This window comes from Benincasa hispida, chromosome 6, assembly GCF_009727055.1.
Source record: "Benincasa hispida cultivar B227 chromosome 6, ASM972705v1, whole genome shotgun sequence".
Taxonomy (NCBI): Eukaryota; Viridiplantae; Streptophyta; class Magnoliopsida; order Cucurbitales; family Cucurbitaceae; genus Benincasa; species Benincasa hispida.
In genome coordinates this window covers 24,145,217-24,171,720 of record NC_052354.1, presented here as the reverse complement: position 1 = coordinate 24,171,720, position 26,504 = coordinate 24,145,217, and the positions used below count along the sequence as shown (strand labels likewise).

The 26,504-nt window shown below is 34.3% G+C and overlaps 1 protein-coding gene and 1 long non-coding RNA gene across 10 annotated transcripts; one reads left to right on the top strand and one right to left on the bottom strand.

Annotated features, from left to right (window-relative positions):
* The first annotated feature begins 5,546 nt into the window (after positions 1-5,546).
* On the top strand, positions 5,547-19,186 carry LOC120079723 (putative RNA-binding protein Luc7-like 2). 9 transcript variants are annotated; one of them, XR_005482332.1, is made up of 14 exons: positions 5,547-5,824; positions 6,126-6,178; positions 8,209-8,377; positions 8,494-8,557; positions 10,719-10,798; positions 10,931-11,084; positions 11,360-11,421; positions 11,567-11,629; positions 15,127-15,185; positions 15,526-15,607; positions 15,812-15,866; positions 15,953-16,069; positions 16,958-17,004; positions 17,788-17,882. XR_005482332.1 is itself a non-coding variant. In XM_039034058.1 (13 exons), exons 1-13 carry the CDS (start codon positions 5,678-5,680, stop codon positions 18,813-18,815), a joined length of 1,242 nt encoding a protein of 413 aa, XP_038889986.1. In that variant the 5' UTR covers positions 5,551-5,677; the 3' UTR covers positions 18,816-19,186. The 9 variants fall into 9 exon arrangements, 6 of the variants coding, with proteins under 6 accessions (XP_038889989.1, XP_038889988.1, XP_038889987.1 ...); XR_005482333.1 differs by adding an exon at positions 15,315-15,363 and having other exon boundaries at positions 15,812-16,069; XM_039034058.1 differs by lacking the exons at positions 15,812-15,866; positions 15,953-16,069 and adding an exon at positions 18,797-19,186 and having other exon boundaries at positions 5,551-5,824; positions 17,788-18,030.
* LOC120079724 lies at positions 16,513-16,904 on the bottom strand. Its single transcript, XR_005482335.1, has 2 exons — positions 16,837-16,904; positions 16,513-16,675 (listed from the first exon to the last, which is right to left on the bottom strand). It is a non-coding gene; the product is annotated as an uncharacterized LOC120079724 (long non-coding RNA).
* Positions 19,187-26,504: the final 7,318 nt, after the last annotated feature.

Sequence of the window (26,504 nt, the reverse complement as noted above, 5' to 3'; positions counted from 1 at the left end):
CAACCATAAAAAAAAGGAGATTTTATCAATTTTTTATGTACAAATAATGGAACAATCACAAACACTTTTTTTACTATGGATCTACTACCAGAAACTCAATGCGTAATCTTATCATTCAATGTGCATTCCTGAATAATCTCATTTTTCAATTATTTTCAAAGTGATTTAATCGATAAAAGCATTTTGATATATTAAAAATCTAGTTTCTTGACAAATTTTTGTCAGATGGAAAAGCAATACTATCTTGACTTCAAAATTGAAACTATAAAAGGAAGTACAAACTTCATTCCTTATTACCTCACGAGAGAATTCTTCAAGGAAAGAGTGAAAGACAGAAAGAAAAGAATGAATGAATTCTACTAGTAAGAAAGAATAAAAGAATGATCGTGATCAAGAACAACGACAACGATCAACACCTCTGCAAACCAAAACCTCGTACTCTCAAGCATTTGAATTTCTCAAAGGAGAACTATCACAAGCAATGGAGGATCGAAAAGGGAAAAATCCTCAAACAATACCATTATCAAATAAATTTCAAATTTTGGGATCTTCCATCCCTTCATGGTCTTTGCCTTGACAATCAACTCTTCTCCTATCAAAATCGAGGAATCATCCTCTCCTCCAACCACTTACGTCCAAGTCATCATAAACTCAAACTCTCAAAATTCAAAAGTTATACCCCCAAACAAAATCTTTAATTGTCGATCATCTTCATCTACCTCTTACCATAATAAAACTCAAACTTCATATATTACAACTCTTAAGCTAGAAATCATGAAACAATCCAAAAAACATTTTCGTCAAATTTCCATTTCCAAATCATCCACAAAAAACTTGTCTATTCTATGAATTTGTTCTTATTGGTACCGCCAATTGAAATCACTCGTAACAAAAACAAAGATGACTCTAACAGAATTGCCTTTTCAAAAGTCAAGATTCTTCGTATTCTAACTCCAACCAAATGAAACCAAAGTATTTATACCAAAAAAAGTTTTTCTCATCAATTTCTTCCATAAATTTATTCATACATTTTACAATGTGTGTTTGGTTAAAAAGTTTTAATAATTTCTGGTTCATAATGTTTGATGAAACATTTATTCAAAATTTTTCATTATGATTTAATGATTGGTAGGATATATTTGGTCTTGATGAGGCCATCCTACCATACAATTTGAATGTTTTAAATACTTTTTAGATAATATTTTCTCAAATTCTATTGACTTAACTCGACGTTTTTCAAATTATTTTCATCTGGCATGGATCTTTTGCTGGAATTACACAATCACAAAATCGAATGGAATCTCCCGCCTTTTCCAAACATACAAAGTCAAGTGGTGGGACAAATTCAACACAACTATTGCTTAAAAAAAATGTGGTGGATAAATGGTTCTCCATCTATCCCCACAACATGAAGCCAATATTGAGAATGGTGTCCTAAATCTCCTGATAGTCTCGTAGTTTGTAAACTCTGTAAACATATTGTTATTAATAAAATAAGTGTTATTTTATAAGCATTTGCTCAATCCAATAAACTAAGATTCGAGGTTATTTTATGTAAATTTAAACAAGTATGTAGAGACATACAGGTGTATCTTGTTTAAATTAATAACTTTAATGGTCTGTAGTAAATGGATAAGGAGGGATACCTTATCCTGGTGACATTACGGATACAACCCGCTTTGTAGATGTTACAAGGGTTATAAAGTGCTATAAACGGTCTAATCCTAATCATTTATGTGGAGACATGCAAGCGAGGTATCCTATACAAAGAGTTTATATAAGACCGAACCACAAAATGATTAGTCTCTTTATATAACGTCATTGATAATTGAGACTTACATTTCATTAGAATTACCATAGGTGACATGACCTTAATCCTGAGTAAGTTGGGAACTCCTACTCATGAGAGCGGTCATTTGATTTGTATGGGTGAGAGTGGCCAGATTGTCAACTCAACAAGCCTACCATTTTGGGGATTCATCTGATTGGGGAGTTAGGAACTCAGCTACACGAGACGGAATTCACTCATTCCCCGAAGCAGGGGTAAGTAAATAAATTAGTTCTTTAAGGGCTGATATTGTGTCTTGAACATATAGTGACCACACCCTCTCCTGGGAAGAGAGGACTCAGTCATAGTGGGACTATGACTTATTGTTCATTAGAGAAATTAGTGATACTTAGGAGTTAGATGTAACTATAGGGATAAAATGATAATTTTGATCAAGTTGTACTTACAAGCAATTTTTGAAGGTTAAATGTATTGTTGATTGGTCATATTTAATGGACACAGAAATATGTCTATAGTCTAAAGAGTGCGGTTGTCGGTCTTTAGTAGAGTGACTGTCTCTTATACACATCTAGATGTGTATAAGAGAATGGTAGATATCGTGATTAAAGAGTTTAGTCAGTTATTCAGGTACCGTTGGAGCTTCAAGCTACAGGTCCATAAGGTCCCCTTGGTAGCTCACTGAGTTCAAATTGAGAATCAGATCTTGGGTTAGTTTGAAGTGTTCAAATTAACAAGAGGAAATTTGATTATATATGGTATAATTAAATTGATTCAATTATATGTGATATAATTGATATGATGTATTTGATATATTATTGGAAGAATTAATATAAATGTGATTTATATTAAATACCATAAAATAGAAAACGAATTATGGTTTATTTATTGCATATAATGTAATATTAAAACTATAGGTTATAAATATAATATGATGAGTTAGTTATTATATTTATTTATAATATATTAATTATGTGACAATTAATTATTCTTTTTTTCAATAACCGCTTGAGTGGGAGGTTATTTACAGTTTATGGTAACTGTGAGATAGAAAGAAAAAATTGTTTTTCAATAAGATTCAAAGATCATTCGGTTGAATCATTCTCACAAAAGAAAAACACTATCGAGTAAAAGATGTTTCACTAAACGATAATTTACAAAGACTAAACGATCAAGTATCAAGTCTATACGATGGACTTCCTTCTTCTGTCGTATACTCGATCGTTTACTTCCTCCTTCCCTCTATCCAAAGTCATACAAAACCCACAACTCCTAGATTCTCTTACCGAGAATACCAAGGTAACTCTTGTGGTGGCGTCTTGTTTACTCGCTAGTGTTCGAGGATCAAGGATCGAGTTTCACTTGTTGAGATTGAGGATCGAGTTTCACTTGTTGAGATCAAGGATCTTTCAGTTGATCGTTGAGATCGAGTTCTGATCGTTGCGTTTGAGTTCTTCTTTGGACGCGTTGGAGACTGATTAAGGGAAATACGTGAAGAAAGAGTTCTTCAATGGTATTATACTCGATTCCCTTATTTGTTCTTTAAGAAACATGTTGTAATTTTAGTCTTTGTGCATAACTATTTTTGAATAACTGTAAATGTATGTGTTCTTTCTCAATGGAGTTTGGAACGATCCGCTTCCGCACACTGGTTCTCTAGTTTAGAGTTCATTCAGCCAAACCTACAAAAAAAAGTCAACAATTCTCGACTAAAAAATCAAGACTAATGGTTGCAATAACACAAGTATCAAATGAAGAAAAACTCAATGTTATCATTCAACGAATTTCGTCTCAATCCACTACCAGCAAGAAGAAAATATATCAAACCTTCAAGAAGAAGAGGATGAAAATGAATATGCAAATTTTATGCATCACATTTACACTAAAACCTAATCCACCAATCCAGTCAGTAGAAGACAAAATTCTCAAGTTGCAAATGAAGATAAAGTATTATACGTGCGTTATTTTAGGTCTTAAAGTGTCAAAGTATTGTACAGGTGTAATTTTAGATTTTAAGTGTCATATTTTGTAAAGACGTGTCCTATAACCCATGATGTAAATAATAATTTGGCTTGTTTTATGTAAATAGTGTAGTAAGTAGCCAAGGCAGAGGTTTTTTTGGATGGGTCTTATGTAAATTTCTTTTGAATACTTTTCCCGAGAAAAGGAAGAACTTGTAAAATTTCAATGAAAGTTCTTATTTTCTCCAAATTCTTCCTCTTTGAATCACCGCTATCATCTTCAATTTTCAATTTCAAGTAAGTATCTTCTCAATTTTGACTTCCCATATTTTTATTAAAATAATTATTTGTTTATTCCTTTTAATAATTCCAATATTATCATTATTTTAATTTCCAACAAATAAAAACATTAAATTTAATTTTCACATTTACATCAATTTCTTCATACCATCATTCCCACACACCTCCACGTATCACCCATGCATCACAACCACATCTCCCACATTACCACCACATATTGCCATGTGCCATCACCACAAAATGTATGCATAATTACATCAAATGAAAAGAGGGTTTCATAAATACATGTGAAGATCTTCTTGAATCTTCAAATTCAGTTGCAATCTTCTCCTCTTTTGGTCTTGAAACTCCACTAGATCTTTTCTACTTTCAGACCTAAAATTGAGTTGTGGGACTCAAAACAAGCTGAATTAAGGAATGAATTTGGATGGAGAAGCTGGTTTTACAGCAACCAAGTGAAGAACATTTCTTCACCAATTTTTTTTCCAGAAAAACAGAACTTTTGCATCTCTAATCTTTAGCTGAGATAAGTGAGTTTTGTGCAAGACTTTCAAGCACATAGATTATCTCAACAAGAGTAGCTCCTCCTTCTTTGATTTCATGGAAATTGAAGTGGAAGGTGAGTTGTTTCACAAGGTGGAAAAATCCCACAATTGTGGGTTTTTCTATAAACTTAATTTCCTTTTCAATTTCAAAAATTAAAAATATTTCTCAATTTTAATTCTTTAACTAAACTAAAGAGATCAATTTTATCAAAAATTCAATTTAGGCATTAAAAATTTTCAAACATAAAATTTTGAATGAGTAAGTAAAAACAAAAAATTGAGCAAGAAACAATAAGAATAATAACAAAAAAGAACATTTTAATTATTTTAGGTCTCTTCTAAAATTTTAATTATTATAGCACATATATATGTATACTTGTTAGGAAAATGAAAAATTAAGCTAAAATGAACATACCTCAACTCACATAGTACTTGTACTAGTTATTCATAAATATGTCAAGGAAAAAAAATGTCCACTTTCAATCTATAAATAAAGAAATATGTCCTATTTTAATTTGAAAAAAAGTAAAAAGGCCAAGTTCAAAATAAAATGGAAATAAGAATGAAAAATAGGAAGAAAAAGAAAAGGCCAAGAATCGATAACCAAACCAATAGTATACTAAATGAAATAAAAAACAATCTATTGGTTTTATTCTTCATTGGACATCGGATTAGTTTTTTTATTTATAAAATCAATCGTTCTAGATTAATTCTTAGTTGGCTCTAATATTAATAAAACCTAATCGATTTTTATGTTGATAGTACGGATACTAGATCAATTGAGTTAGACTCGTTCGGACGACTAGGAGTTATTTTCATTTTCATCCATTCACAATTTGCATTACGATTACACCCAAGATTAAAGTGAAGGCACTCTTTACAAAACTGAAAAAGGGCAGAAAAGAGAATTTGGCAATCCATTTCCACCCGGAGAACCGAAAACGATTTGACCCGGAAATCCAAACCCCAAATCAAATCCAACCCTAATTCTGTACTTGCATCCGATAGCCTCGCTCTAGAGAGCAGAGACACCCTTTGGTGAGAAGGCTTCCTGGAGAGAGAGAGAGAGCTCCGGAGAGACCATCATGGATGCTTTTAGAAGGCAACTGGACCAGCTAATGGGTGCGAATCGAAATGGGGACGTCCAGGAAGTGAGCCGCAAGTACTACGACCGCGATGTGTGCCGCATGTTCTTAGTTGGGCTTTGTCCCCACGAGCTCTTCCAACTCACGGTTAGATCAATTCAATCTTTCCTTTATTTCCCACCTCTTCTTTTGTTTAGGCACATCTTTTTTTAGTCAGAACACCACCCGGCAACTTTTCTGGAGCTTTTCTTTGCTGGTTCTTGAGTTTTTGTTGGTTTAGTTGTTAGGAAAAACCTGGGTGATCAATCGTCTGAAAATGGAGGGGAAAATGCCGAGTATATTTTGTTTTTTGTTGTAGGAATTTGATTTCTCCTCACAACGACTTGGGGGTTTCTTTCTTTTTTTCATTTTATTAATTATATTTTAATTAAATTCATTTCTGTTTCAGAAAATGGATATGGGTCCATGTCCGAAGATCCACTCCTTGCAACTTAGGAAAGAGTATCCTTGATGCAGTTACAGGCCACTGTGTTTGTTTTTAATAGCATTGTTGGAATTACTCTTGTCATATTTCGTGCTAGAGCCATGGAGCTGGTTAATTTGCTATCATAATTGGGCTTCAAATTGAAATTTTAGTTCTGTACTGGTGGAATAAAAAGTTTCCGGAAGGAGACCCATCCCATTCAGTCAACTCTACACTGTGTTTTCTTTGTAAAGATTTATAATTTTCCATGCCTGTAATCTATTACCCAATTTTGCTTCATTCAACCTACTAACAAACGGAGTAATTAAGTCATGCCTGCCTGCAGCTTATAGATGCTGCTTCATTGAACTTTCAAATTTTTTTGAAATAAAAAGCATTGATATACTGAAAAGAGTCTAGTGCTCCAACATACAAGACACCAAGACATACAAAATTATCAAGGATTCAAATCAAGTAATACAAAGACATTATTAAATTGAATAAATGAAAGCATTTCAATTCAAACAAATGTCTTGAATGGAATAATTAGCGAAAGCCTTAGATTGAGAACACCATGATGGGGAAAAAAGTCGTGCGGAGCCCAACCGATTTTTCATGGGAAATCCTCTGACTGCTTTCGAACCAAATCTTAGATATTAGATCCTTGACTGCATTGGATCGTAATATTTGAGATTTAAAGGATAATAAAAGGGCCAACCAAGATCTGAGTGACATTCTCCCGAAAAGAGCTTCGGAAGACCCAATATGGATCAAAATATGATAAAAACTGCCACCAACATGAATGTAAGAACTATCAGTCAAAAAACAACGGTTGTAGATCTTCACTATTCATCAGACATAATAGACAAATAGAGGGAGAAAGTTAGTGCACCTGTAGCTTATGTTGCATAGTAGAGGACAATTCTGAGTTCCAAAATCGACATCCACACCAAAATTTGATACGCTTAGGACTCTTAGATTTCCACTAGAATCTGATAAACCTCCTTTTCAAGAGGGGAAGATGCAATCAAGTGTTTGGATAAGGAGCCAACTGTAAATTTTCCCAAGGAATCCAATGACCATCGACTAAAATCAGGTGATTGGGATAAATGTTTGTTAGCCAAGATGCTCAGTAACTGCTGTAAATTTGAAGTTTCTTCATCTTTTAGCTGTCTTCGAAAGAGGAAGTTCCATGATTGAGTTTCTGAATCTCAGTGATCAAATGTTCTATCACTTGGGAATGAAGCTATTCAAAATAGTAGAGGGAAACTCAATTTAAGTGAAAAATCAGCACACCAAACATCAAGCCGGAAATGAATGTTCCTCCCATTACCTAACTTGAATGCAACAAATGATCCAAACTTACTCCAAATCTTTGAAATGCTAATCCATGGGCTTAAACTCAAACCATACTTCCCTGATGTATGCCAACCAAAGGTAATATTTCCTTCTCCTTCATCATAGAATCTTAGAATATGTTGTCATATCATTCATGGATCTGTGGACTAAGTTGAATCTTTTAAACCATACGTTTCCTTCCATTTCACACAGTACGTGTCGTATTGTGTAGCTTGCAAGCTAAATGCTTCTTGGTGGTGTTGTTGCTACAATGATTTTTGTTTTTATTTTTTTATGAGGCATAGGTACAATGATTTAATTTTTGATTATCCTCCCTCTTGAAGCTTTCTTTGGTGGAGGATCTCTCTCTACGTCAAGTTTCTTGTAAAAGAAAAATAAATTGTGTAGCTTGTAAAAATTTATATTGGGAAAACTTAAGTGTATGATGTATTACCTAACATTCAACAAGAAACAGTGAATTGAATTGTTCTTTTAGAATGGTAAGAAGTCCTGAGTTCAAATATTTGTTGTATTTGTGAACGTACCTTGGCCATTTCTTACTAATAAAATCAGAAAAACCATTGCTCAAGATGTGTATGTTTATATCTATCTAAATCTAAATTAGTTTAAGGGATTCCTAATAACATAAATGATTAAGGCAGTTAAGTGGATTTGGAAGATTTCGATTGTACTTCTTTTGTTCCACAAATGTTCTTTTAACTTCATTTAGATATGAAGAGGGAAAGGCTAAAGGGATTCATAACTATGACCGAGACTTGGAGGATGTTATAGATCGTCTCATTATCGAGTGTGATAGAAAAATTGCTAGAGCCTTGAAACGACTTGAGGAGGAAGATGCAAAGGCAGCTATTGCAATTTCTGTCTCTGAAGTCACCCAGGTACTTACTTGTTAGGGCATATAGTGAAGATATATATATATATATATATATATATATATATTTATGGTGATTCATATATATTTTTTATTTATCTGTTTAATTGATTGTTCTTACAGATACCTGAGGTACTTGAGTTATCAAAAGAAATTAAAGAGAAGTTGAAAGAAGCCGACCAATATGGTATTTAAATTTCAATTGGTGGAAGAACTGGATGCTTTCTTTATCTAGCTTTTATTAAATACCAAGACCTATTTATTTTCTTTCCATACCTGGATTGCTTACTATATTGGAAATAATAAGAGTTGTGTCAAAATGTTAATGATCCCCAATCTTTCATAATTCTCTCTCTGTTACAAGTGGTGGATTATGTTTTTCTTTTTCAATTAGAACTGCATGTAAAATCATCCAGAGAGGTGGATATGTTTGAGTTCTGGGATTGTATATATCTTTTTCACCTGTCTATCTAAGGAGATATAGATCTAGTAGATCAATGCTAGCAAACATGAATGTTTTGTTTGTAGCCAAATATCCATATTTGACATGGAAAGAAATGAAGTTCAATAAAGAACAATATATAAAAGATAAGCAAGTTTCAAATAGTATCAATACTAAAAACACATGAAATAGTCCAACGTTAATCACAATTGGAGAGAGAGAACGAGATACCAAGGGAGAGAGAGAGTGCTTACAGAAGAAGAAAGAACATCAACAAAGAGAGAGCTTATTAACAATTTAGGCTGCAACGAGGGAGAGGTGGCGGTGAACGGACAAACAACAGAAAAAGATTGAAGAAGAATGAAATAAAATGTACAAAAAGGGAAGTGATAACTTCCAAATATCTAGAGTGGATGGCAAGAAATTCTTCCACGTAGCTATGTGATTACTTCAAAAAGAAAACCCTATACATAGAACTATGCCATATGCATCCTTATTTGTTACCTACACATAGAAATTTGAGATTGAGGAACTCATCAAGAAAGTGTTGAACATGGAGATCATTTGGCTGAGTGTTAGTAAATAGTGTGTTGATTAGTGAGCTCTAAATGCAGAAATGATCCTAAAAAGAGATCCCTATTTTGATAGGATCGGATGAACTGCTTGCATCCCCTCTCTTTTCCATGCTTGACTTGAAGTTGGGAGACCATTAAATAAGAGTCATAGAAGATGTTCACAAAATGACTCTTTGAACTCATGAGGGAAATTATGAGTTCTTAGTCATGCTTTTTTGGCCTCACCAACCTGCTGATGACCTTTCAGATGCTAATGAACTATGTGTTTTGCTCTTATTTACAATTATTTTCACAAGATGCTCTAGTCTCAGGTGTCTTCTAGTGGTCCTCTAGCGTTAGAAGAGGCTGTGTCCATCTCCATGCTAGACATCTACAATATCCTCTCACACTTTTTTCACTTTCATTAGGAAAAATGGAAGGAAAAGACTGACCCATTCAGTGACTTTCGTGGTGCTGGATTTAGTGATATTTTGGTCCTATAGTCTAGATTTGCAAGCCTATTTGAAACATCTCTGGACTGTTATGAAGGACTATCATTTTTAAATTTCTATTTTTTACCATTTTGAGGAAGTCTTGCTTTGCTTGTGGCCACATCAATTATTTGGGTCACAGGCCCTTCTTCTAGGGTGGAATCTGATAGGGAAAAATGGGAATGGTCAAACATTGGACCATTTCTATATCTCTCAATGAATTACTAGGCTTTTGGGTCTTATGGATTACTTTCAACAATTTGTGGCAAATTATGGAGCCCTAGCACTGCCATTAACATAGCAACTCAAAAAATACTTTGTTACAAGGTTTCTTTGGCGCTCAGTGGTAATTTTAAGCCTCCTATTTTAAGTATGTTCACTAGGAGGGATAAAATGGGAAATTGGGTGACTAAGCTAGTTAGTTGTGCATGTTTCTTATATGTAGTAAAGCCAAGGGGATACGGGATGGTGGGTAAGGTATTGGTTATTTTGGAAAGGACTAGCATGTGAGGAGGTGCCCGACCCTCTCAAATTGGCTGATATAGTTATGAGCGATCTTCCCCTTTTTTTCTTAATATATGTAAAGAACACTCTCCAATACTTCACCGTATATAAATTAAGACTTATGTTTGAGGATATTGTTTGTTTTTGTTATATCAGTTCATAATACTATGCTGCTCACACATGCAAAACTTGTAAAATGACTGATGAAACTTCTTTCTCCTTCCCTTCCTATTTTTGTGTGGCTTTATTAGGTATTTGAGATTCTAAAGTTGTTTTTTAATTTAATTGATTGCTTTGTGTTTTATGTCCTTATTTTTTGTAAGTCCTATTGAGAAGTTGAGGTATCAAATATTGCAGATCTTGAGGGCAAAACAGATCTCAAAATTCGAGTTTTGGAGGTTGTAGAAGAATTGAGGACCAAACGTGCTGACAAACAGGTACATCATATAATAATTTTGGATAAAAATAGTTGAACTTTTCAAATCTATGTTTATAATTTTAACCATGGTATGTGTTTTGTCAATATTCAATGTGAGTTATCTAACATATAAATGTGTATTTTTTAACAGTCCATGCTTCTTTTAGATGCTTTCAACAAAGATAGGGCATCTTTGCCTCAACCTCTGCCAAACCCACCTCCTCTAGCTCCTCTACCTGTTGTAGCTCCTGATCCTCGTACACAAGAGATGATAAATGAGAAGTTGAAAAAGGCCGAGGAACTCGGTAAGTCTTGTTTAACAAACACCAGGTTGTATTGTGAATTTATTTTCTGTAAAGTATGTGGTAAATCGTTTTTATTGGGTTTTATTTATCTTATCATGGTTTCTTTTTTCGTGAAAGGGTTGATAATTATTGAAATGTGATTGTGAGTAAGAGTTAAATAGTTGGTCAGCATATTTTTCAGTTTGTTTCTGTTGCATAGGGATCGGAGTTTCGGAAGTTCATTTTTTGTAGTTTTGCTAATTACAGGTGTTAATCTCCATATTGTTCTGCTGCAGGTGAGCAAGGAATGATTGATGAGGCTCAAAAAGCCCTGGAGGAAGCTGAAGCACTTAAAAAGGTTTGTCCCTGATTCCTTAGCAGTGATAGTATAAATTAATGCTCTCTACTTATACGGATGTATTTTTGAAAAAATCTAATTTCTAATTATACTTCTGGAATAAACTGTTATTTATGGTGGTTATTTTTGGTTCAATTTTGTTCAGCTTCCTGCTAGGCAGGAGCCAGTGATGGATTCATCCAAATATACAGCTGCTGATGTGCGAATTGTGAGTCAACTTTTTCTTGTGAATCCTCCTCATCTCTTTGGCGAAACATGTTATGTTTATCTTCCAGTTAAAAGCTAATTCAGTATTTAAAATATGAAATGCAAAAGAAAAGAATATTTATGGATGCCGTGGTGGAACTGTTGACGCTATTTCATCTTAGGTGTGATTCATATCTCAATATGGATGTGCCTGATTAATGGTAGTAGGATGGACTTTCTTGCATTGATATAGGTTTTCATGTCATCAATGCATTGGTTTCTTATATATGAATATATATGGACTGCTCCCGGAATGAGAAGTATACCTTGAGAGGTATAAAGGACTGCATCTTGAATTAACAAAATCGACATTCACATATTTGGGTTTATACCATAAATGGTCCTGGAGTCCATGCAAGAGGGATGCTAATTCTTTCTGTGGGAAGGGATGTGGGGAAAGGTGACCATCTTGTGAGCGGGAGGTGGTGGGAAAGTTGGTGAACATTGGGAGTCTTGAATTAGGGAATTTAAGGGCTTATAACAAAGTCCTTTTGGCTGAATGGCTTTGGTGGTTCCCATTTGTCTACATTGTGGTATAGGATTGTAGCAAGCATGGTTCTCATCCTTTTGATGTCAGGTGGGATCAAAGGCACCTACAAAAACCTATGGAAAGAAGTATCCAATGAGCGTCCATCTTTTTCTCATATGGTTCATTGTTTTGTGGGTGATGGGAAGACAACATATTTTTGGGAGGATAATTGGGTAGAGATAAACCCATTTGCTTTACATTTCTTTGTTCATATCACTTGAGCTCTATGAGAAATCACTTGGTAGGTAATGTCTTGGTTCTTTTCAGGAGCTCTTCCTCTTTAACTTGGTTTGTGTCACTTTTATCATTGGTTGGGGAGTCTAAGATTAGACTGTGGAGCTCAATCCTACTAGGGGCTTTTCTTATAGCTCATTCTTTCGTTTGCTGTTGATCCCATTTTGTTCTAGTGCATTCGTTTTGTCCTCTTTTTAGACGGTGAAAAATTTCAAAGAAGGTTAAATTCTTTATCTGGCAAACTATCCGTGGAAAAGTTAGCACTTTAAATGGGCTTTTGAGGAGTTTTCCTCCTTGATAGGGCTGTTTTGTTGTATTCTTTGTTGTAAAGCAAAGGAAAACCTTGTTCATATCCTTTGAAGTTGCAATTTCCCTAAATTTCTTTGGAGCTACTTTTTTGTTGAGTTTGACTTTTAGGTTGCTAGGTAGTAGGTACAAAGATCATGGGGAGATGATCGAGGAGTTTCTCTGCCATCCTTTGTTTCGAGATTAAGGGAGGTTTTTTTGGCAAGTGGGGGTTTGCGGGATCTTGTGGGGTTTATGGGGGAAAGAAACAATAAAACCTTTTGAGGCATTGAGAGGGGGTCCATGTGATGTCTTGTCCCTTGTTAAGTTATGAATTTTTCTTTGGGTGTGAGTGACACAATCTCTTTGTAGGTATATGTTAGAACTTATTCTTATCAAAAGTATGTTAGCACTTATATTTCTTGACCAGAGTCCCTTCCTTAAGCGGGACTGCCTCTTGTGGGTTTCTTTTGGATGTCCTTGTGTTATTTTTATTTTTATTTTTTTATTTTTTATTTTTTATTTTTCCTAACGAAAGTTTGGTTCTTTATCAGGAAAAAACTCTCCTAATTTTCAAGAAGAGCCAAGTTATAGGAGATAAAATAAGGAGATGATTTACACCAAAATAAAGCAACAAATAACACGATCCAAGAAAACTTCCCAATTACACCTCTTGTTCACAAATATTCTTTGGTTTCTTTCATTCTTGAAGACTGAATGTGCAGCCACATTATATGATCCATCTCTCAAAGGAGAAACTTGACTTTTTTGGGATAATGGTTGTTCCAGATAGCCTTTGCAAGGATAGGATCACATAAATCTCTCTCTTTATACATATCAAGGAGAAGAGGTTTCATGGAGAAAGCACCGTTATTTCCAGCCAACCATACCCATTTGTGCTCTTGGCATGTAAGATGCGAGGGTGAGTGAACATCCAACTTCATCCTGTCCAGAATTTTCTCATGTTTAAGATTTCTGCAAAGCTTTAAATCCCAGAAACAAAGATCAGTGCTCCATATATCCTTCAAACCCCCTTCTTTTTGTAAAGATCAAGCTAAATGGAGGGATCCTTCCAAAAAGATGTAGAGGCCCCATTCCCTAAAGAAGTTCTGATCCGATCATGATCAGTCACCGAATCATGCTTTTTCAAGATGAATTTCCATTTTCCATTGGCAGAATTCGAAAAGATCTTCCGGGATAAGCATTTAGATCTGAGGACTGTATTTTGCATCAATAAGTCTCCCCAAAGAGCAGTCTTTTCAATGTTATACTGCCAAATTCATTTGGTGAAGAGAGCCCATTTCCATCCCTTAAAATGTGAATGCTGAGGTCTCCATAGTTATTTACAATTTGAAGGCGAGAGGCATCTCTATTACCCCTCCCAAGAAAGTTCCTAAAAATGTTTCCCATGGATTAAGCAGCTTTGTTTTGCAACAGGAAAAAGGATAAGGAATGGGTAGGGAGGTTTGATACGGTAGCTCGGAGGAGAGTAACCCTACCTACCCCTTTTGCAATAGAGGATGAGGTCCACGGTGACAGATCCAAACACCCCCCCCAATTTTCAATGATGGGGCCAAAAAGAAATGGATTGATGAGGTCTGTTCAGAGGAAACCCAAATAAGTGTTTGGCCACTTTTCAACCCTTTAACCCAAACCTCTGAGCAAAGCATAGAAGGCTCCAATTTCACTTGGGTGACATCTAATTTTTGGCAATTTAGGTCCAAACCCGAAGTTTCCTAACTGATGGGTGGGAAACATCAAACAAAATTTTGAGAGCACCCAACTCATGAGATTAAAAAAAGAATCATGTTGTCTGCAAATTGAAGGTGACAAATAAAAAGGGACCCTTCACCACTTGAAAGCCTAATTAAACCACCTCTTCTCCTTGAACATAAGCCTACTAAACCATCCACCACAATGAAAAGAAAAGGGGATAATGGGTCACCTCGGATTCTGGCCTACCCTAGGCCTATCGTGGATAATAATAGAACTTTTTTTCGATGAGATATAGCCCTTATCCATATAATCCAAGTGGTGCCAAAAACCCTTTGCGATCAAGATTTTCTCCACAAAAAAAAAAAAAAAACCCTAGTGGCCTTGTCAAATGCCTTTTCTATGTCAAGTTTGACAATAACCCCATTCCCTTTTTCCTAAACCATTTGTCATTAAGCTCATTTTGAATATGAGGATTTGATGGCCCTTCAACGGATGCTGATTGGAAACTCGTAATAGTATAATGGGGATTTTTAAATTTTTCAATAATTATGGAATCTATATGAGATTTATAATATGGCTTTGGAGTCTATTTTCAATAAGTATGGAATCTATATGAGATTTATAATATGATTCAAAGCATATAAATTTATTTATACAATATGTAATGTAATCTCACTTGTTTTGGATTTACCCAGACGGATCAAAAGCTGCGCGTGTGTGACATCTGTGGGGCATTTTTAAGCGTTTATGACAGGTAAATTTGACTCTACAAATTATACATGTTCTTTTGATGATCTAAGCTTTCTAAGGAAAATGTAAAGTTAGTTTTTGGGGTTTCCAAGTGCTCAGTTTTGACCCGACAATTATACCTCCTTTTCCCCAGCAGGCTCTTGGGCCCAGTTTTACGAGGATAACTTTTCCAGCTAAAGACTGTGCGTTATTTCTGTTTATATTTGTGGATCATGCTATTGTTCCTTAGAATGTTATGGGGAACTATGCATTATATTTTTTTTCTGAGTTTCAGAATGAATATATATAAATTCATGAATTTTTGTTTTTGAGTGTTAGACCATTTTAATTTCTTTTTCTTTCAGTGATCGTCGTTTGGCAGATCATTTTGGAGGAAAGCTTCATCTTGGCTACATGCAAATACGTGAAAAGCTAGCGGAACTGCAGGTTAGATGATTTTATTCATGTTCATGTTATTACCCATTTTTGGTTCTATGTACATCATTCTAGCAGGAAAACAAAAAAAGAAAAAAGACATTCTTTATTGGAAAATGTGTTGATGGTTAGTTACTTAGGTGTTGGGTGTGTTATGTACTGTCCTCAAATGTCTTTGGAGGTGTGTATTTAAGTTGGTACTGTGAATGGGTTCAGGTGCTGCTATAGGTTTCAAATTCTACCATAGAGATTCTGAGTTATTACTTTATCTGTGAGTTTTCCTTTCCTTAAGAGACAAATGGGTTTTTCTTTTGTGACACATTTTTGTGATGGATATGGTAAAACTTTACTCTGAAGGCGACCTTATTGCCAAACCTCAGCAAGCTTGGATATTATTTTACGGTTTACTTGATGTGATTAGTTCCCCTGGTGTCTATTTCTTGAATGGCATTGGTGGAGTGCCCAAACCACAAAGTAAGTGCAAGTTTATGATTGCTGGTGTTTTCACAGTACTAGTGGGTAGTGGCTTAGCCTGTGTTAAAGGTGGAAAATGTAAACCCCTGGAGCCAATAAAAAGAGAACTAGTCTTTGAAAAATGTATTTTTTTCCCGTAAGAAACAATTTTTCGTTAAGAAATCTTTATCAGAATGATGTAAAAAGCTGCAAAATAAAATTCTCCTATATTTTTCTTTTTCTTCTTCTTCTTCTTCTTCTTTTTTTTTTTTAAAAAAAAGGAAAAAAAGTAACAGAATAACCTCCCAACTAGTACCTCTAACTAAGTAAGAGCTGTTAGTAAAACTGAGGGTCAAATTCATGACCCTAAAATCAGCCTACGTTATTATTCCATTGTCGAGAAGAACTTGCTCAGGCAACAAAACCTTCGCAGGCAGTAAGCTCAACAGAATTTGTAGTTTTGGATTTTATTGTTATGCAACCTGTAGTTTCAGGGTTTAATTAATCTAGGATGGTTTATGCATTTTTCAATTGGCCATTAGATTAGTGCCTCATTGGAGTAGTGGAGTTGTAATGGAGTTTTCTTTCTTTCTTTGTTTCTTTTCTTAATCCTTTTATTTTATATACCTATTTGTTATGCAACCTGTAGTTTCAGGGTTTAATTAATCTAGGATGGTTTATGCATTTTTCAATTGGCCATTAGATTAGTGCCTCGTTGGAGTAGTGGAGTTGTAATGGAGTTTTCTTTCTTTCTTTGTTTCTTTTCTTAATCCTTTTATTTTATATACCTATTTATTAAATTCTGTGAGAAACAAAAAGTACAGGGGAAATGATGTTGATATGATGTTATTTGCCATTGAATTACCATGATGTGTGGTTTCAGTTTCATTTCTTGTCACTTTTTTTTAGGAAGAAAGAAACAAAAGCCGCAAAGTTGATCGACATGATGATCGACGGTAATTGTTCATACACCTGAATCTTTTTGTGGTTAAAATACCATTTTGGTCCTATATTTTTTATTTTGTTTTATTTTAGTCTAAATTTTCCAATGTTCAATTTTAGTCTAGTCTCTAAATTTTCAAATGTTGTCCATAAATCTTAAAATTAGTTCATGCCATAAGTTTATTGGTTATTTTTTTTTCTCAAAAAAATTTATTCACTGGTAGCATTTGTTTTTCTTTTTTGAAAAGGAAACTAAACTTTTCCTTAAGAAAATGAAAATAGACTAATGCTCAAGGATAGAGTTTAGGTTTACAAAAAGAAACAAAAATACTGCATACAAGAAAAACATTAGACAACTACTTAACTACTGGGCAAAGCTAATAACTGAAAGCGAAAGCTTAATGATGTTCTAAAAGAAGTCCAACAACGATAAATATCTTGAGTTGAGACTCCTTTGAAGGGTTTGGAGAGATGACACAGAAGAAGCCTTTATAAATTGCAAAAATATATTTATTTAGTATCTTTTCTTGCATGAAAATGAATATTATTATTTAATCAAATTTCATACAAGTTAACTTTGGAGGACTAAATTTAGGATTTTATGGAAAGTATTGGGAGTAACTTTAAGATTTATTGGAAATACAAAGACTAAAATTGGATTATTGATGGTATAGAGACTAAAATGGAATGGAACATAAACTACAAGGGCCAAAATGGTGTTAACTTCTTTTTTATTTTATTTTTTATAATTTGTCTTTTATAGTGGTATGTTCATTATCTTGATGTTTTTCTTTCAGATCAAAGGAGCGTAGTAGAGAACCTGATAGAGAACCTAGTAGAGACCGTGATCGTGGTGATAGTCGTGACCGTGGAAGGGATAATGATCGTAGGAGCAGGGATCGTGATAGGTATCATGATCGGGATCGTTATGATCGAGAGCGCAACAGAGACCCAGATCGCTCTTATGATTCTAGAAGTCGTCGCCGTTCACGCTCACGATCAACAGACCGAGAACGTGCAAGGGACTATGATCGCCACAAGTACTGTTTAATGACCATATCAACTTGTGCTACGTATCTTGTGTCCTTTCTTTGGTCATTGTTCATATTTCACACGTTGAGCAAAACATGACTCCTTGATACTTCATAAACATTTAATGCATGTATTTTGCAGTTAAACAGTCTCGAGTAATTAGTTCTCCATCCTTCAGAAATTGAGATAGTATCACAGTGATTAAAGTCTCCTTGGGTTGAAATCATATTGATTACATCTGTCAAGTTTTTTCAATACCCAATGTTGTAAGGTCAAATATCTAGGAGATAGTGGATGTGCATGTAAGTTGGCCTGAATATTCATGGTTAAATGATAGCAATGTAGAGTCTAAAGATCTCTTTAATACATATGCATCTTCCTTGTAAGTTCTGCTAGGGATTGGTAAGTTGTAAGTAATAACTACTCTGCATTTGCCTTAAAAACATCCTCTGCATTTTTTAGAGCTACCATTTTTGTACTCCATTCTCATTGCTTCTGAGGATATTTAGGAATTATGACCTTGGATGCTCTTTCCTACCTGCTTAATCCGTGAGTTCCTTGCCTGTCAACACGTGTGATTTGAAGCCATTTAAATATTTGGTTGGATTTCTTATTAGATATTCAATATTTATATTTATTCTTAATTAAATTTTTAATAGCACATGGAGATCATGCGTTACTCTTCTTTTTAGTATAGTATATAATCAGTTTGTCCCTCTTTCCTTTATACCATTTCCCCCTCAATTCTTATGGATTATCACTCTTTTGTTGCAGGCGCCGGGACCGGTATTAAACGGTTGTGGATCCAATGGAAGTGAAAGTACAGGTTCATGTCCTGTGTTTCTTCCTCTATTTTGAGTGCAGTTGGCTGTATCTTCTCTAATGTTTTATAATCCGCCAGAAGGTTATGTTGACAATACTTTTGAGAGGTATGGTTGTACTGATTACTGGAATTCTATATGTAGCTGTTAGTAGAGTAGTTTCCTTGAGGTCTTCTTTTCACATATAAACTAAGGTTTACGGGATACATCAATTTTTCATATCATTTTGGAGACTTCATCACAGGATGTAAGTTGATAACATTTGACCTATAACTATTGACCAACCACCGTTTCATGTATTAAACCAATAGGCAGGCCTGATGAACGATTTTTTTCTTCTTTATTGTTCTCCCTTTTCCATTCTTGTTTATCAGAAGTAAATGTAGTGTGTGTGTATATATCTTCTTTTTTTTTTTTGGGGGGGGGGGGGGGGGGGGGCGGTGTTGAACTTGTTATATGGTATCTGACTCATAATTTGAAGAATTGTTAGGAAGTTACTGCCAAGTTTTGGAAAAATAGTTTATTATAGTTCTGGAATAAATTTGTTTTGAAATGGTATCTGACTCATTTGCACAAGTTCTATTCTAGAAAATGGAGAACTAGAAATAAAGAAACAGAAAATTTATTGAACGGGGGTAGTACAGTTTGAGTTTGAGTTTTTGAAGTAATGTGCAGTAAGCATGGAATTGAAAGGTACAGATTGAGTTGCAATAAAAGAAACAGGTACTGCCAACGTTGGTTGCTGGAAAGTTTAGCCACACAGTTGCTGTAAGTTTCCATTTCCAAGTTTTAATTTGGGAAAACAGATCAAATTTAAGCTGTGCTTCAGTTGAAACAATTTTGAAACCAGTAGATTGTTGTTGCAAGCCACAAGAACTACGTATTTCTCAGTTGAATTTTATTTGCAAGAGTACTGTTTTTTTTTTTTTTTTCATCCAAGGATCTAATTGGTCTCTTTTGCGCTTTTGAATGAAAGATGTTAGTCGTTTCGAGTTAACTGTTGGGGAGAAAAATGTGGTCATTTTATGCAATTCTGTATGGTTTTGCCCTTCTCAGATACTACCAGAAAAACTAAAATAAAGAAAAAGAAGGATTTGTAGACTTTTTGGAGGATCTGATAACCATTTGCTTTCTGCTTGTTCGGATTGGATTGGCTTCCTGTTTAAAAATACTAATGTTTAGCATTTAACAAAGTGCATAGAAAGTCGATTCAAATGGACCCTTTTATTCCATGCATCTGCTTTGTGATGGTATAACTTCATATTTTTATATTCTGAGAATCGTAGGCATATTTAGAGGTCATATCTGAGCAAAATTGATTTCCTTTTTTCATTTAAAATTGAAGGCATTTGGTATTATTTTTCATTTCTATAATGTAAATTTGTGAATAAAAAACAATACGAATGACCTTTTCATTGCTTAGTAAAATAGAATTTGAAAAATGAGAATATGCCTCCATTTTATTTTATTTTACTTGCATGGGAACAATACTCGTGAATGGAAATGAAATTTAAAAACAAGATTTAAAAATAAGCTCTAATTATTTTGTATCATTTAAATCTCTTGCCAAACTATGATGGCAATAACTTTATGCTATAATAGCTCAATAGCTAAAGCGTATACCTCTGATTTTGGTGAGAGATTTCAGCTTTACTCACTTGTTGAACTTAAAAAAAACATAGATAATTAGAATTCGTTTAGTACAACAAATGGGGAGTAAGAGAATTTGAAGTTCAAAATTGAGAGTACATGTCAAATATTGTGAAGTTGTGCTCGTGTTGTCATTTCCTTCTAAAGATAATGCATTTGACAAGCACATTGCTCTATTGTATGATTTGATTTGATTTGATTTATTCGATTTCTTGTTCTATAAACAATGAAGATGTAATCTCCAATCAATCTCACATGCTGCAAATAGATAGGGAAATCCTTTGAAGGTACAAAACTTAAAATAAAAAATAGGTTAGGAATCAAGCAAGCATATGATGAATTGAAAAGGAAATAGTTAGTCAAACTTGGTATATTTGTACAAAATATTATAAAAATATCAGCAGCCATGAAAAAAAGATCACGAATTTAATATTGGCCGTTCTGACTTTGATTGGGTTGTTAATAATCTAATAATCTATCATTGTTTTAGTGATTACCATTATAAAGAAAATTAGTAATTAATTGTTTTTTTTTAATTCTGTCAAAGCCGCTGCTAAACTTTTCAAAGGTTTGTTAATCAAACAAGTCTTATTTTTATTATTTTCAATTATGTTTAATTTTTGAATTTTGGGATTTGTGTTTATTTGCTTTATGATTTTCAAAAGTGTCAGTACATTTCTACCGACATTTATGCATTTCTATCGCTAACATTTCTATTTATTCTCGTTCTACAAGTTCAACGTATATTTAAATTTTAGTATCAACATTATACATTTTGTTACAAATTTGAGGAGCACAATAGGAACATAGATACAAATAAAATATAATATTAGAATAAATATGATATAAATTAATATAATAAGAAAATAAATAAATATTAAATAAATTAATCATAAATATATAAATAAATAAAATAAAAATAAATTGACAAAATATGAAATAAGAAATTTCTCTAAAATCTCCATTTTCTCTAATTTTCATGGATTTTGTCTAATGTATTGTCTTTCAAAATTTACAAAATGTCATTATTTATAGACATTTGGCAAATAGAAAGTGGATTACATGGATACTAAGAGTGAGTATTTACAAGACACATAGTTATATATATATAATATATATATATATATATAATTATATATATATATATATATATATATATATATATTAAGTTTGTATAGGGAGTGACACTTGGTTTTTTCACACTAAGAATGGGTATCTTTTTTACACATAATTTGTGATATTTATAACACTCCCTCAAACCTATTATATATATATTGAAATATGTCTCGTTAAAACCTTACTAAGAAAAAACCCATGGGAACCTTAGGACAGTTAGAGTTACTGCCGCCGTTTACCGGGGCTTCCATTCAAAGCTTATAACACTCCTCCTTCCGACCTTCACTCTCACACACACTGGCTGATGGAGGGCAAGATCACATTCACTTGCTTGCCGCTCAGTTCCATACAGAATATGAGAATTTCCACCTTGTTGAAGATCTAGTGGTGCTTGCTCCTCTTTTTAAAGAAATAACTTCAGTGAAAATCTGACCTGACGCAACGACAGGAGTCTTTCTTAGTGCAATACCTTCAACTCCTAGTGAAGGAAAAAAAATTACATATTTCGTATAATCTAATACTCTTAAAAAGAATACATTATATTTACTCCCCCTCATGAAAACATCATTTGAGATCTCTGAGTTGCTGCATTCCAATATTGTGCACTAATTTCTCAAAGGTTGTGGTTGGTAATAATTTTGCAAATAAGTGTATTAAGTTATCATTCGAACAAATTTGTTGTACAGTGATGTCACCATTTTCTTCAAGATCATGAGTGTAGAAAAAGCTTTGGTGAAATATGCTTTGCTCTATCTCCTTTAATATATCCTCCTTTGATTTGGGATATGCATGTTGTACTGTCTCCATATAATATTGGTAGAAGATTTTTACTAGAAGACAAGCCACATGTTCCACAAATGTGCTGAGTCGTTGATCTTAACCAAACACATTCTCGACTAGTTTTGTGGATTGCAAGAATTTCAACATGATTTGAGGAGCTGTTATGGTCTGTTTCATTGACCGCCATGATACAACAGTTCCTCCACATGTGAATAGATAACCTGTTTGAAATCTACATAGCCAACCAGATCAAAATTCGATTTATTTGAATAAAACAAATCCATATTAATCATTCCTTAGAGATAACAGAGTATATGCTTAATTTCATTCCAATGTCTTTTTGTTGGAGTAGAACTATATCTTACTAATAAATTTACTAAAAATGCAATATTTGGTCTTGTATTATTAACAAGATACATAAGTGCACCAATTGCACTAAGATGTGGTACTTCAGGACAAAGAAGTTCTTCATTATCATCTCGATGTCAAAATATATTTTTCTTCACATCTAGTGAACAAACTTCCATTGGAATATTCAATGGATGTGCTTTGTCCATATAGAACCTTTTCAAAACTTTTTTTTTTTGTATAAGTTGACTGATGAACAAATATGTCATTTGCTAAATGCTCAATTTGCAAGCCAAGACAAAAAAATTTTCTTCCAAGATCTTTCATCTCAAATTCTTTCTTAAGATATTCTATTGCCTTTGAAAGCTCTTCAGGAGTTCCAATTATATTTAAATCATCAAGATATACAGTTTTAATAACAAATCCTGACTGCGCTTTCTTTGTAAAAACACATGGATATATTGGATTGTTTTGATATCTTTCTCTCAATAAATATCCACTTAGGCGATTGTCACATTCATCCTAATTATTTCAATCTATATAATGATCTCTGTAACTTTATTGAATATAATTCTCAGGAATTTGATTTATATGTTTCAGGTACCTTAAATCCTTCTGGGATTCTCATATAGATATCATTATCAAGAGATCTATATAAATATGTTGTGACTACATCCATAAGATGAAGGAAATCTAAACGGAGATCTTTATGAGCGGAAGGAAGATCTTTCCAAGCCCATTGTGCAAGAATAAATGCATTCACAAACATACAAGAATAGTTATGCATTATAAAGAAAATTACAACATACTTTCTTAATCAAAATACAACAAGAATTGAGAGACATACCATTGAAGAACTCTTCTTCTGGAAATCTCTTGCTCTCGTGAGCAACTGCCTAGCCAATTGATGATGGGCAGAAATGCACGTCATCTTAGGCCTTTTATTTAAAGTTATGAGGGCTGTTAAGAAGAATATTAAAAGATTATGATAGGAATTCATGATAAAATAAGTTTGCGTCGTTCAGCATCAAGAATCTTGGCTAACCTACTATAATGCGTTCAATTGTCTATTTTTGTAGCTAACGCAGGAAGTGGACGCAAACGTGGAAGCCGGGCTATCGTATAGACGACCGCATGCGGAGAAATTCTCCATCGCAAATGCGAATGCATACGATCAATGCATGGGTGTTGCGGTAATCAATCGCATGTGTCCATCGCATAGGAGTTGTGATCGTCAAGCAATTGCGGTCATCATGTAGAAGTTGCGGTAATCAAGTAAATGCGGTCACTGCAAGATTGCGGCTACACGATAACCATAACAGTGGGATGAACGCAAGGCTGGTGGAATGGAGGCATCAACGCATATCTCGGGAAAATAAAAGATGATGTTGACATTTCACCTACCATGCCGTTAGCAGCAGAGATTCAGAAAAGGACCAACGCACCACGAATGTCAGAATCAGAGCAGGTCCATAAATGCTGTCGACGATCAAGCTCTATAAATAGAAGCCGATGAGCAGAATTTCATCCAAGGTTTTCATCCAAGGTTTCCTACCTTCAGGTGGATCCTTGTGATCCAGACGAAAGCATGAGAGGAAAACTTGAGAGTTTTTCATCTCCTTTATTCATTCCGAGTGACGACTGGAGCCTTCACTAGAGTTAGATCTCGAGAGAGTCTGCTCCACCACCCATCCATGGCACCACCGGCAGCCTTGACACACATCTGCTGGAAGCAAGACATTGCTTCTAGCTGGTCATTTCATTTTCTCTTCTTTTCTTATATTGTATTGTATTACATTTTGGACTAAGAAATTAATACATTGTGTGTTCAATGCATTTCTATATTTCCTTCGATTCCATCTCCATCTTTCTTTACTTAGCATCCTTAACTTTCATCGCATCACTTAGTGAAACTGTTAGAGTATCACATACTTAATCATGCGGATTAGAGATATGAAGCATGTAGCAAACCACCGAGATGTGTGAGAAAACTTTATTTATTTAGTGTGAAGTTGTAGCAACACCTGTCTACTATAGGCGGACGCAATACTTGTCTATGAGTAAAGTCAGCAACAACCAACTGCTTGGGAGGGTAAGTGGTTGGTCACATTAAGTAATGTAAGTCAGTGTTCACTAGAGATAGGAATAATCTTGCATCAGCCAGGTTAATGTGATTACCTTGTCTTATGAGCGCATCATTCATCATTTAGGCACACTTGGAAGAGTAGTCTAAAATCCAAATCTAAGACTCAAGAGAGCGGATTGGATCGTATAAGCAAGAATGGGAAACTTAGGAATAAGCTCTGTTTGCTATTACACAGCATATGTACCCTACGGAGAGGATCTTACATGCATCCAAGAGTAGGATACGTTGGCGGTATGTGGTCATCTTGTTTATGTGTAAGAGCACATGAGTAGGAATAAAGACTTAGGAATAAGGCCTCTTGACATTTCGCATACACATTGTATACATCCTAGATTTAGGCACAAGTGTGTGTAGCATAATCGCATAGCTTGCATTGGCTGAGGTTGCCCTTGTGGTCACTCTTAAGGGTTGCGATGAATACATCCTCACATTTTATCTATTTTCCATCCATTTACTACGCGTCAACAGTTGTCGTGTCTCTACCTCTCATTTATACTTCTCATTGCTTTGTCTGTTAGATAGGAGTAGGAGTAGTGTTTAGCTTACCCTTCATCATTCTTTTATTCAACCGCCGCAAACACATTACCGCATAACATTTAGTTACAAGTCCCTGAGTTTGACCTCGGATCACCCGAGAAACTTGCATTGGCGTTATACTTGGTGTGAGCGTAAGAAAACTTGTGACGAGAACGCATGGTCATCGCATACATTCGTTAACACATATTGTAATTCCAACACATGACCACCGACGCATGAGAATCAACGCATACCTCAAGACATGCAGCGGATATTGCATTCACCTTAATTTTCATCATCACCAACCTCTCGCTATCGTTACAATCACGAATAATCTACTCCTTGAACAACATACCTTCGACACCACCACTCGGTAACCTTGGTATTCTCGGAGTGAGAATCCAGGAGGTGTGGGCTTTGTGTGGATTTGGTAGAGGGAAGGAGGAAGAAAAACATCGAACTACACAATTAATTAAGTGGGAGAAAGGTTCTATCTATCGCATAAACTTGGAGTACTCGATCGTTTAGTAAATCTCGCTCTCGTGAGAAATTGTCTAGCCGATCATTTAGGCTCTCGCTCAATCATTTACATGATCGTTTAGCAAATTTCACTTGATCGCTTAGTATCTCACTCAATCGTTACACGATCGTTTAGCAAATCTCGCTCAATCGTTTATACGATCGTTTAGCAAATCTCGCTAGAGGGCTATCATGTAGTCTCTCGCTAGATCGTTTAGTCTCTCATTAGAGGGCTATCATGTAGTCTCTCGTGAGTAAACGATTAACAATTCACTCAAATGAAGCAATCGTACATAAAATGAAAACCCTTAACATTTTATCCTTCAGTTATTCAAAACTGAAATTAACCTCCCATTTGTATGGTTAATGGAGAAAATAACCAACTAAACAATTATCTCATAATTGTTTTTATTATAAATAAATATAATAACTAACTTATCATATTATATTTATAACCTATAGTTTTAATATCATATCGTATGTAATATTTAAACCATAGTTCTTTTTTACTTATTTAATATAAATCATATTTATATCAATTCCTCCAATTAATGCATCTAATACATCAAATCAATTATCTCACATA

Coding starts and splice junctions, on each gene's coding strand:
- LOC120079723 (XM_039034058.1), top strand. CDS start 5,678: ATGGATGCTTTTAGAAGGCAACTGGACCAGCTAATGGGTGCGAATCGA. Junction 5,825..6,125: donor ACGAGCTCTTCCAACTCACG/GTTAGATCAATT, acceptor TTTCTGTTTCAG/AAAATGGATATGGGTCCATG. Junction 6,179..8,208: donor TCCTTGCAACTTAGGAAAGA/GTATCCTTGATG, acceptor AACTTCATTTAG/ATATGAAGAGGGAAAGGCTA.